At 35.2% G+C, this 19,955-nt stretch overlaps 2 protein-coding genes and 1 pseudogene across 2 annotated transcripts; 1 reads left to right on the top strand and 2 right to left on the bottom strand.

Moving 5' to 3' along the window:
- Positions 1-5,610: 5,610 nt before the first annotated feature.
- LOC149263312 (E3 ubiquitin-protein ligase RGLG5-like) lies at positions 5,611-8,286 on the bottom strand. Its single transcript, XM_089387592.1, has 6 exons — positions 8,189-8,286; positions 7,259-7,587; positions 6,595-6,679; positions 6,184-6,324; positions 5,934-6,047; positions 5,611-5,762 (listed from the first exon to the last, which is right to left on the bottom strand). The coding sequence occupies exons 2-6, from the start codon at positions 7,463-7,465 to the stop codon at positions 5,626-5,628; spliced, it is 684 nt and encodes a 227-aa protein (XP_089243718.1). The 5' UTR covers positions 7,466-7,587; positions 8,189-8,286; the 3' UTR covers positions 5,611-5,625.
- Positions 8,287-10,704: 2,418 nt separating this feature from the next.
- LOC149263311 (UDP-glycosyltransferase 83A1-like) lies at positions 10,705-12,326 on the bottom strand. The gene is made up of 2 exons (XM_089387458.1): positions 11,792-12,326; positions 10,705-11,660 (listed from the first exon to the last, which is right to left on the bottom strand). Exons 1-2 carry the CDS (start codon positions 12,324-12,326, stop codon positions 10,705-10,707), a joined length of 1,491 nt encoding a protein of 496 aa, XP_089243584.1.
- Positions 12,327-17,405: 5,079 nt separating this feature from the next.
- On the top strand, positions 17,406-19,448 carry LOC149263310 (uncharacterized; annotated as a pseudogene).
- Positions 19,449-19,955: the final 507 nt, after the last annotated feature.

Genomic DNA, 19,955 nt, shown 5'->3' with positions numbered 1-19,955 from the left:
GGCTCAGATACCATTTACTTAAATATTTTCCTTGGCTGTAGTTGTTAGCGTAAGAAAGCAATGCACATGTACTCTTGAATGAGCAAGAGAGTATGCCTTATGAAATGTTTAATTGTAATCTGTATCAAGGATATTTCAATGGAAGGAAACAAAAGTGAGCCTTTAGAATAGAAGTATTGGTACTAATCTAATAAATACACACACATACATATGAAAGAATCGTTAACCATCAAGTGAAATAGTTCACATAGATGTGACGATTGTTTAAACAAATACAAAACATATTCAATGAGATAACCACCAAATACATTAGAATAGTTCAATTTATTTAGTACATATGAATTCTAATATATACTACAAACATCCCAAGAATAGTTCTAAAACATTCATGATATACACATGAAATTGTGTTGGCTCAATGAGCTTCAAATATTAGGTGAAAGTTCCAAGATACACTAAAACAATGAACACCACTAGATCCAATAGAGGAGCAATAAGCCACTTCTTTCTCTCCAAAAGAACCATCTTCCTCTCTAATGATTTAATGGAGAAGCCAATGTTAAAATTCCTCTCTTGAGTAATGAAACCTCTTCTATAACAAAAGGAATGACCTTTCCTATTCCTATGACTCTTGAACTTCTTAATAACTCTTAAACTTATAATGTGACCTTTGGACTTCTATATGACTTTTGGACTTCTATGTGACTTTTGGACTTCTCCATGTGGCTCTTTTGTCCATACATGGATTTTGGACTTCCACATATTAACATTTACAATATTTTCCATAATTACATCATTATCTCCACATCATCATTTGACGCCAACATGACAAGTAAACAACATTGATGATGTGGACTCATGGTGACTTGTACATAAGGCTCTTTGATAAGTGACAACACTGCTAATATGTCTTCAATACTTGTAACATATCATGTATTGTTCTTGCCATCTACCCTGCAAAGGGTCTAGTGAGATCTTGGAGTCTTCATGAGTCACTTTGATCATCAAGATCCATTCTTCTTTCAATTGTCTAAACATGGTGCCTTCGGCTTTAGAATGATTCCTTAGGAAAAAATTCTCATCAGATATCCTCATATATTTTCCATGCTTTGTTGAACACCTATAGATGTATATCACTAATGGCAAGCAAATATTAGCCCAAAAATATCCTATTTTATGATGCTTCATGCAAAATTTCTGCTTGTGGATCCATGATGAGCTAAAGGAATGAAAGGGAAGGTTCTAAGCACAAGGCACACTTACAAGATACAAGGATGGGCTTCACTAACTACTGATGATGCATTGTGCACTCAAGTGGAGGAGGAGGAGGCTTGATGGGCAAAGGGCACAGGAACAAGGGACAAGTAGCATGATTGTTCACTGATGTCGATGCGATGTGCATTGGGAAGGAAGAGGCATGATCACAAGGAGGGAGACAGTCACAGTAACAAGGCACAAGGAAGGGCTCACTGCCCACTGAGAGTGGACAATGCAGTCAACTAAAAACTGGAGGCTTGATTGGGTGCAATGCACAAAAACAAGAAACATGAAGATAGTATTAATGACTGAGAGTGTGATGTGATCTAGAGGAGACCTCTGGGTATAGAGCATGGTCACAAATGACAAGATTGAATCCACTAATCCTTGAGAGTGTACAGTTCAAAAAATTGTCTAAGTCTGGGAAGGTGCAACCTTGAAAAGCACATTGAGTTAAGAGAAAAATAAAATGTGACACATATCAATTCATCATTAAAACTTACACAAGATCTAGTATTGATAAGTATACATAAAAACATCGTTTTACATACATTCACCAAGTAGAACAGACAAAGTATGTGCAGTTGTGATCAAAAGTGTTGTTTTGTGACTAGAAAATGTATTATGACCCTAAAGTGCACAATTGTTAGTATTGATGATTTGACGACACTCATAAAGGAACATGGACACTTAGAATATATGTAGAAACATGAAATGATACTTGATGACCAAAAGCGACACTTCACATGATAAATGGTAGGCTCCAAAATTTGAACATAGAAAATTTTTGGAGGGTGTTGTAGTAGTGACAACTGAAGGCTAAAAGGATTCTAGCATTGGTAGTGAATTTTGACCTCTTAAATGACCTATGAATAGGGTTATCTAGTTAAACTTAAGAATGATGATTACGTATCTTGGCTTTCAAATACTTTTTATAAACTAGGAAATGAGTTGTATATCCTTTGTGACTTTTTCCATGTTGATTAATGGTTCAAATTCTTCTTTCCTTAGACTACAAAGGGTTACCCTTTGTCTCCATTTACATATAGTGGAAAAAGGACTAAGTTCAACTCTTTTTATGTGCAAAAAGAATTGGCTCATTCAAAGCAATAAGGATGGGGATCTCTCTCTCTCTCTCTCTCTCTCTCTCTCTCTCTCTCTCTCTCTCTCTCTCTCTCTCTATATATATATATATATATATATATATATAATCTCACCTCTTCTTTTTGGATGACATTTTTATATTTTTAGGAGGGAAGCTTGGAAACTCAAGGAAATACTAGATCTCAGTTGTGTAGTGATAGAGATGAAGGTAAATATGGAAAATATTTCATACCTTGTATGGGAATTGGTGAGGAGAACATAAATTTCTTCATTGAGTTGGAATCAAATATTTTGGATTCAGTATAAAAACCAATTACTATAGAGCAAAGGATTAAGATTTTCTTATTAAAATTTTTGAGAAGAGGCTAAATGTATGATAGAATAGATGGATATTGCATAATGGAAGATTAACTCTAATTAAATCTGGAATAGAGGAAATCCCTATCTACTCGATATCAATCTTTCTCATTCCAATATATGTTATTGAAAAAATTAGAGAGATGTATTTGGAATTCCTATGTTGAAGGGATAAGGAGAGGAGGATATGGATAAGAGGGATATTGCACTAGTTGAATGGAAAAGGGTGGCACTTCCCTAAAATATGGGAGGCTAAGGATTAACTTTTTTACCTCTCTTCACCGAGACCTTATCCACAAAATGCATGTGAAGGATAATAATTATTGATGGATTTTAAAGTCATCTAGTAAAGTAGAAGTATTTATAACCATATTCTATGGAGGATTGGATAAGAAGTGTAACAAAATCACACAATAATTTGGAAAGATGTGACAATAACCTTTCCATTGGTGTGCAAATGGTTAGTTTGGAAGGTTGGCAGATGTAGCAAGAGTGGGTGAGGATCCTTAGATAGGAAATGGGGCTTCTTATAGACTTTCTAAAAACTTGATTCGAACTCTAAAGGAAAAAGGCTAATTTAATTTTTTTTAAGTGGTTGATAAGGATCTCACCACAATTTGGAAAGAGGAAAGGAAAGGGACTTGCAATATTGGATTAAAGGGTAATGAAGATGTAGAATGGAACCACTAGTCAGTTTTGTGCTCTAGCCATGCTAGAGTAGAGGATGTGGAAGATAAATTTATTTTGTCAAAAAACTCAGATAGGGGTATGTAAGGTTATAAGGTTTTGTATGAAGATAGTCCAATGGAGAGATATTGTTAATGGTGGAAGGCTTAATGGATATATAAATTCCCTTTGAAACTAGGATCTTCATGTGGTTGGATTTACACAACAAAATATTAACTTGGTAATAGCGTTAGACAAGAGGGAAGGAGGGACTTGGAAAATGTCCTCTATGTAAGGAGGTTGAGGAGACTTCCTATCATTCATCGATGATATGTGAATATGTAAAGCTAGTTTGGAAACAATTAGGGACATGACATGTCTCAAGGTTGTCTAGGCAAGTGTTACAATTGAAGAAGGCCTAAAAGTTCAGATAGATGACAAGGCATATGAAAACTTGAAATTTATTGCTCTCAATGTAAGTTGAGTAGTATGGTTAGCAGGAATTATGCAATTTTCGAGGAGAAAAATATATTACCCTTGTAATGTGGTACTGAGGGGCTCAATATAAAGTACTTTTCACAAATAAAACTTGAAAGGCCTCTAAGACAAATCAAATAAGAAGTAAAATATAAGTCTATTTGTTGGGCATACTTTGTTGGTCATGCCTCTCAAAATAAATAACAAATATCTTGGGAATAATGTGTTCTATATTTGAAAGACAAACATTTCTTAATGTATAAGGTAGTTTTTAGGAGAACAACAATCAACGATACTAAATTTATAGCTCTTAAATTAAATGTTATGCTAGCAGCGAAATATGGAGTGCTAAGATTATAAGCTTTTAGAGATTCTCTAATGATAATAAATAGGATGTTATATGCATGTGGTTGATAATTTCTTGTCAAAGTCCACTTTAAGAAGATATTCATAAATTGAAAATTATTTTCATACCTCTCTCCTTTTTTCATGTCTACATGGAACAAAACACAAAAATTGATAGACTTTAAAAAGAGGGAGTACTATAAAACCTAGAATATGGAAAATGAATAAATCATTGAAGAAGTGATGGAGGGATAATCCACAACCTTTGAATGGGTCCTCTTTTATAATATTTTTAAAAGTTATAATACTAATAGTTTTGTGGATGTTTGAAGGAACAACTTTCACTACATAATTTTTTTTATTATAGAATATTCAAACATCATTTTGTGATTTTGATGGGGAAGATTGAAATCTTTAAGATTTAAGTTATAGTGTGTATATATATATATATTGATTGTTGAGTTTCTTGTGATAGTTTTATTTATTTAACAAGAGAGCCACTGCCGTGGCGGTAGTCCCTGCCGGGGTCTGCCACAACCACAATGCAAACTCTTAGAATAAGCAAGACATAGAATAATCAAGACATCTAGAAAAGAAGCCTAGAACCAGCAGTTTCAGAACAAGCAAGCCGTTGTTTCACCTTTCTTAACTGTTTGTCGTTGGTGTCATTTGTCGATTGTATAAGCAGAAGAAAAATCGTACTTTAAGGCTTAAGCTTGTCGTGACATTATTATTATACAATAAATATTATGTTCATCAGGCGCATTGCCAAACTTATGGTTTAAACATTATATGATTTATGCTTACTCGCTTTCTCTCATATGATTTAAATATTCAACCCACAAAATAGAGATGGAACCAAATGTTTTTTTAAAAAGTGTAACCATCCGCAGGTCCGCTGGATTTGAAGATTCTACTTTTTGTCATGATAAAAAAAACAACAAACTGTGCAGCATCAAGGAAGGTTTTGATCATGATTCATGATTAAGGAAAACCACACTTAATGCACAAACAACATGAACAACCATGCTCAATATATATATTATAAATAGTGCAGAAATCTTGTACCGAAGAGGAATTGAAGATTGCTAGTTTGTATAGATCCAACCAACGATGAAAATGTAAAACTTTACACAACAACAAAGGCCATAATGACAATTCACAAAAGTTTATGTTTAGAACCAAAACAATACTAATGACCATAAAAAAAAATTGTGCCTAAGAGGACTTGAAGACTCTCATTAAGATTCAAAATAAGGATCAAAACTTTGCTCACTGTACAGATGCAACAACAATGCCTGTAAAACAATAATAACACCCATTGCTCTCAAGGTATGTGGTATAAATAAATCAAGAAATGCTAAAAATTTTGACTAAACAGACAACAGACAAGGCAGTCCCTTCATCAAAACTAACAATTCATTTTAATAACCAATCCATATAGAGAAGATTTGCAACCTGTCCATCTGCAATTATCAAGAGAACATGGTACTGCCCACCACTCTGTTCCACAATACGGATTGCTGCTTCAATAATTGGGGCAAAAGATGTTGGCCCTAAATAAGAAAAGAACATACAAGAAATGTATAAGAAAACACAGGACATACGCAACATATACACATATCAAGTAAACCAGTCAGACACTCTTTCCTAGCTTAAGGCTTATAATGCTAAAGGTAATTAATCTTCATATCTTCAGGTGGAATGTCAAAGTTTCATTAACCAACCAGCCAGTCGAAGATGTGGGACTATCTCCATGTAGCGTCTCAACGCTTCTTCAAATCCATTGCATAACCTATCATCTGGATAGAAACTAAGCACACTTTGATCATGTGTCAAAGCTGTGAAAGAAACAACACGTTATTAGCAATAACCATATTGCTGCATATGTTATGAATTCATGTTAACCAACATAAGAAAAATAAATTGAGCCAAATTCAAACAAGATTTTCAATCGAAATAGAGATCAAAACTTGCCATCCCCAAAACCAAAACAAGGGATCAAGTTGTCTTCGTCAAATACAGATAAGGTCCTCCCAATTATCGAAATCGCTTGTTCATAAGGGTTTGGAGTGTCTCCAATGTGGTGTAAGCTTCGGCGATTAAAAGACCTTGCACCTAAAATCCATAACAAAATGTTGAAGTGGTGACTTTAATTTGATTTGGATTGAAAAGTAAAAAGCCTGCAGAATTATCAACTTAAACTAAAAAACTGATTGAAGTTGTATTCAATATATATGAGCTGCCTACAGAAACACACTAACAGTTCTTGAGCAAATAAACATAGCGGGCCACATTTAGATAGAGGCAGATTTGCTATTTTAAAATTTTAACTTGCATGAAAATTATGACATTAAAAACTTCAGGATCATGGATAATAGAACTTACCTGTCCACTCATTGCTCTTAGTGAAGTCAATCCCTACAATCAAATTGGAAGATTCGAGGCCAGCTTGTGCAAGAGCTGCAGTCACCTACAAAAAAGATAAAAATAGAAACAAATCAGAGAATTCTCCCCATAGCGCTTATAACCATAACTTATCAAGCCAATTCACACTGAAATACATGCGATAATACAAGCTAATTACTCAAATATCATAATCAGGTACATCGAAACCCATGCAAAGCCAGTTCTTTAGAGCATTACAATCTGACTAAACCTTTGACCAAAATTGTTGCGTTGTTTGTTGACCTAAATAAATTACTTAATTGTCTTGAATTAATACTACTGAATATGATCTCAACAATGAGCATTATTTTTCAATTCAAATTAAGTATTCCACTGGATTTAAATGTTTACTAAGCTTTAAGAAATATGAAAACCGGTGAAATGAATAAGTTATATAATCTAAGGCACATATCTGATTAATAATAAGAAAAAACCATATGACTTCAAATCCATCACAAAGAAATGACAACAACCCATCCTGAAAATGCATAGTAAACCCTTAATTTTTAACATGTATGGCATCCAAAAACCAAAGTGCAAAGTAGTAAACACTTAATTTTTAACAACATATATGGTATGCAAAAACCGAGGAGAGTAAGAATACCTCATCAAGTGAATTGTAATTGTCAGCGATTCGGGAGTATCTCCTTTGCAACTTCTGTTTAGTCGCTGGTTGTGCTGGTTGTGCATAAGTTTCCGATGGAACTGCTGGTGAAGGACCATAGGATGAAGAATCCCATGCTGGTGAAGGGCCATACGAAGAAGAACTGTAACGCCTCGGGCGAATACTTTTTGAATGTCTGCCTCCCATTGCCTAGATTTTGAGTTTTTGCAAGGTTTCGCAGGTATGGCACATAATATTCTCCACAAACTCTAATGAATTGAAGATAAACTTGCCTCAGAAAACATAAACAGAATCCCAGGAAATTGGATCTGAAAAATGGCAACATTATAAAAGGATTACCAACATAATAAATTAGAATATTGACATTAAAATTGCAACATAAAGAAAACGGTTCCTGGAGAAACAGTTTTTAGACATGTTCATTAACCAAATTAAATACAACTTATTTGAAACTTTTTGATCTTGTGAAGAAAAAATATCTTTAAGACTTGCCAAGCTAAACATTGTAGCTTTTAAACATATATATATATAATAAGAAGTGGATCAAGCTTCGGAAGTAAAGGACAAAAGTTTGCTGCAAAACCCGGCCTTGCTACTAAAAACAAATTGATAACAGAAAATCCCACCATTTCTCGCCGATCTCATACCAATGAAAAAGAAACAAAATTAGGAAAACAAAATGCGGTGATATATACCAGGTTGTAAGTACAACTCAGCACATTTACAGATAACTTGCAAATCCCATTAACACTCGATGCAAGAGGCCTCGTGTGTTCAGGATGATGTTTTGTAACAAATCCTTGGATTTCCGATATTTAAAAATACACAGAAGGCAAATCCGCTCAAAACAGAAGCACAGAACCCTGCTCAAGATTGAAAATTCCACCGAGGCAACTTCTGAGAGCCTACCTTCTAGAATATTACGCTCTGAAGGCAGCGGAAGAGAACTTTCTCCGTCCAAACCCTTCCACTGATATACAAAGTAAGCAGAGTTGCAGTGAAGCTCCTGTTATGATTCCTGGTTCAATGCCTTAGAAAGTCTCTTTCAAAATCGAGAATCCACGCTATAATGCAATTTACATCAGATATACACTTCACAAAGGGCTAAGACAGCAAGAGCTCGGAAACAACATAAAATAATCCCTCGCCGAAAACGTTTACCATCTTGAAAAATTCAGGAAACTTACAATGAACTTCAAATTTGACGGCATGGAGGGCATGGAAGACCCACAAACAACATTTTTTTTCGCAAACTTTACAATTTTATCATATGTATATAATTTCATTCAGACTTTAAAAACAGAAAACAAGAAAGTCCGATCAGCACTATTTTGAATAAGACCAGTTCGGAAAAGTTTAAAAGCTCACAAAAGAATGACTCCTCGCTCTAACACAGTAAATTTTTCGCAATTCCTTTAAATATCAACGGTTCCTTTCCTTGCGATGTAAACTGGAACTTTCCTCTACAACTAAAATAACAAGATAATATAGCGAGTTTTTTGCGTGTAAAACTAAGTTTCCTCAATCTGAAGCCGAAGAGTTGATTTATTAAACCAAATTTACCTAAAGCCGGCACATATGAAGCTTCCTAAAGCCAAGTGCGCTCACGGAACAGATCGAAACAACCCGGAAAGTGGCTGGGACCAAGATAGTCGCAGAAGCGGGAATTCTTCCAAGTTACAGTTAAATATTGCGGTCGTTTACTTAATTTCTCGAGCAGATCCTGGAAATGGAGATGAGGGAAAGTGGGAAGGAAGGAAACTCATTTCGAGCATGAAGTTTTGATTGAAGACGGTGGAAACTAGAGATAAGCAATGGAAATTGTGTCGATCAATTTGGCTTACAGAATCACCTTTCCTTCAGAAATTAGGAAGGTACCTTAATGTGGTAGCGAGCTACTTGAGAGGTGGCAGACGGTGGCAGACAGTGGTAGCCAGCTGCGTGAGAGGTGGCAGCTATATAATAAACTTTGCATGCACCTAAGTTTCATGTTTGTCACCATAATTTTCTAGACTTTGGATAAAATACAAATTGGAAATGGTATATAAAATGACATGGTATATAAAATGACAGAACTTTGGTTAAAATAGTATTGCCACAATTTTCTTGCATCGGGCCACGTGAAGCCTGCAATAAGAGGTACAATGCGCTTTCAGAGTTAAAACTTTGGATAAAATTTAAGTGAACAAAATTGCTACGATTAAACTTTGGTTAAAACACAAGAAAACATAAAAAAAAAACGGTCAACGGATGGATTAATAGGTGGTCAAACGTTCGATCGAACGCTATAGTCCGGGCAGGGACTAATAATACTATTAGTTAATAAGGAGAGAGGTGGACTTTATGTTTAAAGCTTTAAAGCTAAAAAAAGGTAAGACATGTAATTTTACTTTTTATAAATAAAGTTATGAATTTTTTTATATGAGAAAAATTTGATAATTTATTGGGATATTATTATATCTAAGTAATATAAATTATGATTTATAATTTAAATTTATAAGAATTGGTCAATAGATGGAGTTACATTAAGAGGTTAAACATGTTCGTGAAATTGAAGAAAAATAAATGAAAAACTAACTATTGGAGCTTAAGAAGGTAAATGAGTGACCAAACAAAGTAATTTTAAATTAAGTTTTTTTTCATTATAAGAGTGTTTTTATTAGCCCATGCAAGGCATAATTTTATCAATTGTTGACTATTATTACTTTAGCATTGACCAATGCAATTTATAATATTTAACTTTGAAAAGAAAAAAAATACTTTTCAATATTATTGTAAAAAAATATTTTTCAAATATTTAATTGGACCATAATTTGAAAGACTTATTGTAGGATAACTACATTAGATTTTTTTGTCAAAATTTTTGGATGCAGACACAATATCTGTGCCATGAATTTTATTTATTTGTGGAGTGATTTTTCATTAACCTTCACATGAAAACCAGCCAAAATTAAAATCTTTGAAAATAACTCGTAATCACATAAATAACATATTTACCCTTTGTGAATGAAAATAATAGCATAAAAAATAGATAGGAATGAGATGTAAATAAATATACCTACCACTACACACCATTATTTATATCTTTTTAGAAATAAAAATGTAAATATACAAACTTACTAATAATTATTACTCACCAAATTAGCAATCTACAATTTTATCAATTTACAATTTTATGAAAACATAATTTCAGCTAATGAATTTATTTCTATATCCTTAAGCACTTTTAAATTACGCTCACTCCTTTCCTTAATCACTAATGACGACCATCAATCCATATTGAACTCTCATTTTGACTAGAACGCCGATATAGTATGTAGGCTCATCGAAAAATATATTAGGTTTTATACTTAAATTACTTAGACTGAAGCAGAAAGCATGGAATAAATGGAAATAAAATTCCTGTGTGATAGTATTTAATGGAATTATTCATGAGTTCCCCTTCTCATGGCACTGAGGAATTCATGGAAGTTGCTGGCAGAGGATCCTCCTTTCTTGAGAGCAGCCCTTGCACTTTCCTTCAAATTTTTTATTCTCTTTCTGATCTCAACACCCTCGCCTCCGCTCATCATTCCCCTCACACTCAACTCGATCTCCGACCTCTCTACGAAATTCCCTTTATCCGAACCACTGGACTTGACGAGAGCCAACCCAACCTTCCATACGTCGATCACATAACAAGAGTTGAGGAATTGATCCGCTGCATGAGGCCAGCAGAGCATGGGCACACCGCTTGTTACACTCTCCACAGTCGAATTCCAACCACAATGGCTCATGAAACAGCCTACAGACGGATGCGACAGAACGGCCAGCTGCGGCGCCCATGATATTATGCAGCCCAGCCTCCCGATTCGCTCAAAATATTCCCCGGGAAGCTCCCTGTTGCTTCGATTGACGATGAGATCCGGACGAACAACCCACAGAAACGGCCTCTGAGTCGCCTCGAGGGCGAGAGCAAGCTCCTCCACCTGCCTTTCGCTGAAACGGACGGTGCTGCCGAATGATACATATATCACAGATTCCAGAGATTGCTGATCTAACCACTCTAAGCATTCGTGCTTTTCTGCCCACAAGCTCACGGGCTTCGATTTTTCCCTCTTGACTGCATGATCTGATCCATTAGGTGAAGGTGCAGGGATCAAAGGACCCACTGGACAAATCCCTGCTTCTGTCGGGAATGTGCTAATGATCGGACCTTCCAGTTCATTGAAAGAATTGCAGAGAATCGATTCAACTTGCCTAAATCGGCCCACGCTTCGAAGCCAGAACTGGAAGCGAGACCGCTGATCTTCTTCACTCCCAATCAGCCATGGAAGGTGCGCAGAACAGAGGGCCGGCATGGACGAAATATATCTCATCATCCTATGTTCCTTTGGAATACCTGCAACATATTTAACCAATCACAACATTATTATTATGTCATCAGTTGTACATTGATAATTAGATGAATGTGGTTTAAACTCTATGAGATTTTAAGAAATTAATTGTGATTCTTTAATGTCAGAAACATACCAGTTGAAGGAATGATTTCCCCTGCTACCAGTGATGGCAACTGATGAATAATGGCGTAGGTAGCAATAAGGCCAGGCCAGAAAGCAGCTCTTGCATTGATCTCGCACTGCTGGGCGACATCCAATGCCCATGATGCAAAGAAATCTGCTATCAAGCAGGTGACCTTATGTTCTTCCCTCTTGTTAATCTCATCAATCACTTTATGAAGCAACGGCCCCATTGTTTTCTCTGTGATAGAAGCCAATCTTGCAAAGTTGGTTCTTGCATCATCCTCTGCAAGGCCATCGGGGATAACTCTCACACGAATCTTGCCACCTGCTGCTGTTTCCTCTTCCTCTTCTTCAACAGTGGAAGTGAAAGACGTTTCAATGGATTTGGCAGGGCCATGAATACGATGATGGTTGTATTGAGAGTTGATGAAAGTAACGATGAAACCATGGGAAGCAAGATTATGGGCAAGCAGCATCATGGGATTAATGTGGCCCTGAACAGGAAATGGAACCACAATTGCAAGAGGCCGAGGCTGCACACCCATGGTACTTAATAATTCTCCCTTGCTCTTTTCAAAGTGAGACGACAAAAATATGTTATATCTGTTTTACAGATACTGGTTTTTAACGGTACGAGGATGTCCTTAGATATGATTTTGACGCGTAGACTGGGAGGTGGAATATAATGGACTTGCGTTACGCACGTTTTCAACGCGGCTACACAGTCAGCACCGACTAGTCACAGTGGTGACCGACCACGTTTGGCACATGGGGTGGCTTTCAATTATGCGGATATTCGTCGGCGTTGCCATGGCGTTTTGAATATCAGATTTGTTAAGGGATGGAAGGGCAGAGGTTTCTTTGAACCAAACAATGCCATTCGCTCGTTGCTTTTCACGTTCCGTATATGTCGTTCGGTATTCGCCCGTTGCTTTTTGCTTTTTCTTTATAGTTAATAGAGTAGTGTTACGCAAAGGGTGGAGTGTAAAGAGTAACCATGAAATGCGGTCGGTTATTTTTTTATTATTTGAAATGCAATTTTCAATCTATAAAGACTGTGAGAATCCTTAATGCTTGGAGGTATTTAATTGGTACAAAGTCCAGTTCTTTTATTATAAATAGGTAATATAATTCTCGATGAGATTATTCATTTTTATTATTTGAAATGCAATTTTCAATCTATAAAGACTTTGAGAATCCTTAATGCTTGGAGGTATTTAATTGGTACAAAGTCCAGTTCTTTTATTATAAATAGGTAATATAATTCTCGATGAGATTATTCATTTTTATTATTTAAAATTGATTTTTAAATATATAAATAGACAAAAATTATTTATATAGATTTAACAATTTTTTATTTAATTTAAAACAAAATTCATAGAAAAATATGTAGAAGATAAAAAGTTTAAACTATGCTACACAAATCTATCATTCTAACAAATTTTCACTGTACAAAACTTATTTGAAAATATGCGTAGAAAAAACAAAACAAAAAGGTAGAATATTTAAACTCTTCTTTACATAAATCTGAAAACAACGATAAAAAAAACTTGCAGCTTAACCAATTGCATTGTTCATTTTAAATTTTACAGTTTAACCAATTGTATGGTTCATTTTCAAGGTTTTAATGAAAGACATTAATTATCTTCATGATTTTTAATCATTTAATTGTATTTAACAAGTAAATTGTTTTGTCGAATTCCATGCTTGCAAATGATCAACATTTTATAAGAACATTTAATATGTTATATGGTGCATTTTACACCATTCGCTTTAAACTTTTTAACCAGTAATAATGTAAAATCCAACATATTGAATATTTTGGTTCTGAACACGTAATTATTTTTCAAAGCTGGTTTTATTTTTTTAAAAGCTGGTTCTAAATATTTATGATAAGGGAATAAATATCACTAGCTTAGATTCATCTAACTCTGGATCTATTATGCACTGAGAGGGATCAAATCTCTCTAGGTATAAATATTTTCTTAAATTTTAAACTCCCAAAAAAGATAATAGTTAATAGCTATCTTTTGCGTTTAATAGTTACTTTATCATATAAGTGGAATTTGAATAACTATATAAAACATTTAAATTAATTATTTTTATTTTTAGATTTTTTTTTTAATTTTTATTTTGGTGGACATAGCAAACTTTCAACTTGATGATGGACGGACAGATTTACACATCAAACTGGATTGTAGAATGCGAATCTCTGCGCAACAATAGTCTATATTATCAAAATGCATTTTATGTACTCTATCATCATAATATTTATGAAGGTGAAGGATAACACTTGTTTCACGAGTAATAGTCTATATTATCAAAATGTATTCATTTTTATGTACTCTATCATCATAATATTTATGAAGGTGAAGGATAACACTTGTTTGGGGAGTAAACTTAATCCTCTTTGTGCATTGTTGACAAAACTATACGAACAAATATAGGAAAAGGTCAAGAACATTCATTAGATTGTATAGCAAGAAGTTTCAGATATTGATGGTTTGGAAATGTTAAATGCAATAATAATTATGGATATATCAAGGTTAAGTTTTTAATTCAGGTTTGTATGTTTGAGAATAACTAGCAATTTCACCACATGTTGCGAAGGAAATGTTGCAAGGCATAAATTTAAGAAGAATCGTGACATATAAAAAAATCATTGAAGATAAAAATTAGTAAACAAAATGTTATTCAAAGTTAGAAGATAAAGAGAAATCACTTACATTATGCCAAATTTTTGTTTAATATTTTTATTGATTTTTGAAAAATAACAAGAATTATGTCATAATTTAATTAGAAGAAATATAATGATAAATTCCAACCATTTATACTTAATTTATTTTTATGTTATGCTCTCAATATTTCCAAAATTTCCTTCTAGGTGGTAGATTTCTCCTTATGAAAGAAAAGGTAAGGATACTCAAAATTGCATTCTAGACTCACCTTAGAGAAAGAAAGGTGACGATACATAAACTGTATATCATTTTGCGATCTTAAATGTATATCATTTTGCGATCTTTTAACTTAGACTATAACCCCTCTGTATATTCTAGGTTTTTTTGGTTTTGTTAGGGTTTGTTTTTAACATATTTGACTTCGTATTATTTTATCCCTATCCCATCTTTTATTTTGGCTGGTATTCACGTATATTTCGAAAGAGTATAAAATCTATCATCAAAATCGATCCATTCAAATCTGTTATTGGAATCGATCCATGTAAAAAGCTACTTATAAATTCTATTAACAAATATGTCCATTTAAAATTATAACTGGAAAGTTAGAGCCCTAGGCAATCGGATTTAAATTGAGATTTTAGTGAACCTTTTAAGAAAATCCTACGAAAAAATGTATCCTAATAGGATCTTGTATAAAAATAGAACCTAAATATAAATGTAGACTATGAAACTGAAGCTAGTAAACCCAGTATAACATATTAGACATATAATAAAACCAAAAGAGACTAAACATACATTAAATCAAGAGTAATTTTACTTTTTTGGGGAAAGGAAACGGTTATGGTTTAAATTAATTATTAATAAAAAGGTTGGAATCCATTACAAATTCTTCACTATTGCTATTGATTGATGCTTGCTGGGAGAATCTGGGCACAGGGGCTAGTTTGTTGGCTCGTTGGTGGTAACCTCACTTGTATGTTGGTAAGTACTTCCCTCTCTAATCAGTTGGGAATGATGGGGGACATTTTCATCTGTTGGAAACTTGGAATGGGTGAGTTTGGGGAATGGGTGCTTGCTAAGTATCACCTCCCCCTACTCCCTCCATCTCACCAACAACATAATAAAATTTCATTTGCATGGCCAAAAAACTTTGTTGAACTAACTCTCTCACGTCTGGTGGAAACTTGGGAACTCAAGCAGCTCATATGGTAAGAACTTGGCTTAATCTCTTCTGGTGGTGGTGGTGGGTAAAAGGCCTTCTCTTTCTTTCGGGTATCCGGTGATGGGGACCTTCTCTCGTGGTCTGGCATACTGCTCTCGTCGTATGTTGGGAACATGGAATGCATGGAATATTTAGGGTAATGGGTGCTATTACAACTTAACATTAGGACTACACAATGCACTTCCACACGGAAAACACATTCACCAGCTTTCCCTTAGTTGGAGGTTGCATTGTATCATAAGTTTGATTTTGAAATGGCAAGTTTGAGAAGTATTATTGTACCCTTGAAGAACAAATGCTTATACTCTTTATTCTTTTTTTATTGCCTATATCTCTTTTTATCCATCCATCTCTTATGGAAATCATGTTGGCCTCTTCACTAGTCTTAACTCATATTGTTTCCTCTAATTTATTTGGCTCCATGACTTGAATCTCATTTCTGATTAGAATCTATAGTTTGTTGAGAAAACAACTGACTTAAATTTTCCATCCTAATACCTTTCAGATCAGAACCCAGAGAAACAAGGACCCGGGTACAAAGGGGAGGGGTTGCTTTAGCCAAAATTGCATTACATTACAAGGTTTTCAATTTGACAAACCAGATCAATTGGTTGGCATCGCGATATCTTGCTTCAAGGGAGAGCGTTGTAAATCAACATTGATTTGGCAAAAAAAATAGGAAATTATAGGCCCCGGTGGATGGATATGACTCTGAACTCAGATAAATTACAAAACTTGTCTTGTCTTTCTGGCTATGGAAATTGTGTGTTGCGGAGCGACACCAGACCATCTCTCTGATATATGCGATTATGCATTCAATGTTATCCGACCAAAGGGAGGTAAATACTCTTCAATTGTTCAAAATTGTGGCAAATTATTCCGCTCTTCTTCCTGTTCCGAACAGTCCTGATCAAATATTCATTTATGTTCTTGAAGTATGTTTAGTTCCTTACTCTTTCAGAATGGCGTCTTCTTCTTCCTTAAATGTACTATCAGAGGTTTATTATTTATCGTATATGCATGCATATTGCAATTACATTGTCAGATTAACATCAAGCAAGTGAGATATTGTCACGGTTTTGGAGGCCAAGGGGAGGTGGAGCGAAGAGGACAAGAGATGATGAGCTCGAATATCGGAATTCCGTTTGAGAACAACATGGCAATGGAGGCACTGGTAGCATCCCTATCCCAATCCCCAGGAACAAGAGGAGTAGGCCGGCCAAAACAAACCAGAGTCCACAAAATCTAAGGGTGTGAAATGGATCAAAGAATGGTGCATTTCGACCTTTTCTGTTCAACATTTTGTAATTGTCTTTATTATTCTACTATTCGAAGAAATAAATTGTGTTTAATCAGGCCCAATAAACTTTGTAATGAGGCCATTTGCGAGAATAATAGCAAGACCGTGTCCTTAGAGAGCAGAGGCGGAAGAGGAGTTTCAGATGTTTTTTTTCGAGGAGCTGATCAACCCCGTTGCCATAGGCATAGCTGAAGAATATTCCTCTTCATTTATATACATAATAATTCAAACATCATGTCTCCCTTCCCTCGATTCATTCGTTTGGGCTTTCAACCAATAGCACATAGACGTACTCATTTGAAAACCAAGTGTGTACATATTCAAGTTTGATCAAGGTGTGCAGAGGAGCTGCAACTGGAGAAGACTTTGGGTTATTTTTTTGCCTTACATATAGCAGGTTGTTGTGATTTTTCTCGGCTTGAAGATGAAGTGGGAAAGAGTGAAGTTGAAGATGAAGATGAAGATGAAAGAGACTCCAAAGGGTAAAAAAACTCCTGGAAGGAAAGGTGGTATAATGGGTCCGGGAAAGAGATGGGGCCACACTTGCAACTCAGTCAAGAATGGCCGCTTTCTCTATGTTTTTGGTGGCTATGGCAAGGAAAATTTCCAAACAAACAATGTTCATGTCTTTGATTCGGGCAAGAAGACATGGAGTAAGCCTATGGTGAAAGGAACCCCACCCTCTCTTAGGGACAACCACAATTGTACCATTGTGGGAACAATTTTTTTTTGTATTTGGTGGCATAGGTGGGAAAAACCCTCTACGAGATTTGCATATTCTGGACACTACTAGAAATACATGGGTGAAACCTAACGTAATTGGTGAAGGACCAACATCTCACGAGGGGCACAGTGCTACACTCATTGATCATCATCTATTTATATTTGGAGGTTGTGGAAAATCTCAATATGAATCTGAAGAGATATATTACAACAACCTTTACATAGTAGCTGCAGTTAACTTAATTTGGACAATGGTACACCACCATCACCAACATCTCATGAGGGGCACAGTGCTACACTCATTGATCATCATCTATTTATATTTGGAGGTTGTGGAAAAGCTCAAGATGAATCTGAAGAGATATATTACAATGACCTTTACATACTAGATGCAGTTAACTTAATTTGGACAATGGTACACCACCATCTCGAAGAGATAGCCACACTTGCTCGTCATGGAAGAACAAAATTATAGTCTTGGGTGGGGAGGATGCATCAAACTCTTATTTGTCTGATGTCTATGTCCTTGATGTAGATACACTTGTGTGGAAAGAGCTCAACACAACTAGCCAGATATTAGCACCTCGGGCAGGCCATGCAACAGTATCCCTTGGAAAGCATTTGTTTGTGTTTGGTGGATTTACTGATGATCGTAATTTATTTGACGATCTTTACATCCTAAACATAGAGACTGGAGTGTGGACCAAGGTAGCAACCACAGGTCAAGGACCATCTGCTAGATTCTCTATTGTTGGAGATTGTTTGGATTTCAAGAGAGGCATTCTCATATTCATAGGAGGGTGCAATGAAAACATGGGAGGGCCTAGATGACATGTATTATTTGGATACAAAAATGAAAATGGAAAATGGACAAGATGAGCAAAATCCAGAGAAATTTTATTTAAGGAAGGAGTTGAAAAGAAAGCGTCAAGAGCACCATGTCTCTTCAAATGATCCTAAGAAGGAGAGAGATACACCTAAGCTTGATGTGAAGCCTAGAAACATCTTGTCCACAACCCCACCAACTAACATTCTTGCTGGTCAAGACAAACCTTCTATGTACACTTTCAAGCCCATTGAAGAGAAGATATTTGAAGCAAAAATAACTGATGTGTTTCATTATGGATACACTATTGAATCACATATTGAAGGGAAGCCTTTGCGTGGGTTATTGTTCTCCTATAAACCTATCTTTTCTCATTTTGTACATGCTTATCTCACCAGGAAGAAACTGGCCTCAGAAGCAAGTGCTATGAAATCGAGTGAAACACAAAAGCCTAAATTAAAGATTGCTCATGCAATTAAGAAATTTGTGAAGAGAGCAGAAGATGGGCAAGAAAAATCTATTATGGATGTAGAATCTCCTACACAAGGGACTGTTGCGGAGCCACTTGCTTTGTCATTAAATCAACCTGTAGCCACATCTGATATGTATCAACAATACATGCAATCACTACCTATGCACTCTCCATCTATTGCTCAGCATGATCTAAGGCACTATATGGCTTTTCCTGCTTCACATGCTACACAAGAGGGTTTTTCTGGTCTTGCACCGAGCCAAGGGGGAGGGTTATATGCTATTCAAATGCTTCCTACACCAGCAAATCAGGGTAATCAGTTACCTCCAGTTCAGGGAAGTGAATACCAACGTGAGCATGGGCAGCAACCTAGTTCATTAGGGTAGATCCAAAGTATGTGTATACTATAGAGTGTAGACATCCTTTGGCATATATTGATTTATCATGTTGGTTAGCTGGATGGAAATTAAGCTTGGGATTTATCCCATTGAGAACATATTTTTCACACAAGCATGGAAAGAATTGTTTAGTCAATTTAGTATGTCCTAAATTGCTACATTAATTATCAATCCCCGAGTTGTAAACTTTTGAAGTGTGGTGCACTGTATGTGCAAGACAACCTCTTTCTTACTTTTATTGTTTTCAATTTTTATCTTGTTTTTGGGGTTTTGTCTTTATTGGTCTCCTAAGGTGTCTAATACAAATGGAAATCCTATTCTCATATTTTAAGAATACTTTTAGAGGGCAAGTATGGATGTAGATTTAAGACAAGGATTATGTCTCTTATGATAATTTCCAGAACTTAGCTCTTAAAAAGATCTCAAAACATGTTATTGATCAAATCAGTACTTGAATAAGAATGTAAATATGCAGCTACTTAAATAAATAAAAAAAGGTGAAGTACTAATCATGAGGTCATTGAATCTGCTGCCCATCTAATTACAAAAATAAAA

Source organism: Pinus tabuliformis, chromosome 6, assembly GCF_031772625.1.
Source record: "Pinus tabuliformis cultivar Carrire ecotype Pingquan chromosome 6, CPIR1, whole genome shotgun sequence".
Taxonomy (NCBI): domain Eukaryota; kingdom Viridiplantae; phylum Streptophyta; class Pinopsida; order Pinales; family Pinaceae; genus Pinus; species Pinus tabuliformis.
Note: the sequence above shows the minus strand (reverse complement) of the source record. Positions and strands in the feature narration are given on the sequence as shown.

Excerpts from the sequence above, each read along its gene's own strand:
- LOC149263312 (XM_089387592.1), bottom strand. The coding sequence starts at position 7,465 with ATGGGAGGCAGACATTCAAAAAGTATTCGCCCGAGGCGTTACAGTTCT. Across the intron at positions 6,325-6,594 it reads TAAGAGCAATGAGTGGACAG|GTGCAAGGTCTTTTAATCGC; the intron begins GTAAGTTCTATT and ends TATGGATTTTAG. Across the intron at positions 6,048-6,183 it reads TTGTTTTGGTTTTGGGGATG|CTTTGACACATGATCAAAGT; the intron begins GCAAGTTTTGAT and ends TTTCTTTCACAG.
- LOC149263311 (XM_089387458.1), bottom strand. The coding sequence starts at position 12,326 with ATGGGTGTGCAGCCTCGGCCTCTTGCAATTGTGGTTCCATTTCCTGTT. Across the intron at positions 11,661-11,791 it reads GGAAATCATTCCTTCAACTG|GTATTCCAAAGGAACATAGG; the intron begins GTATGTTTCTGA and ends AATATGTTGCAG.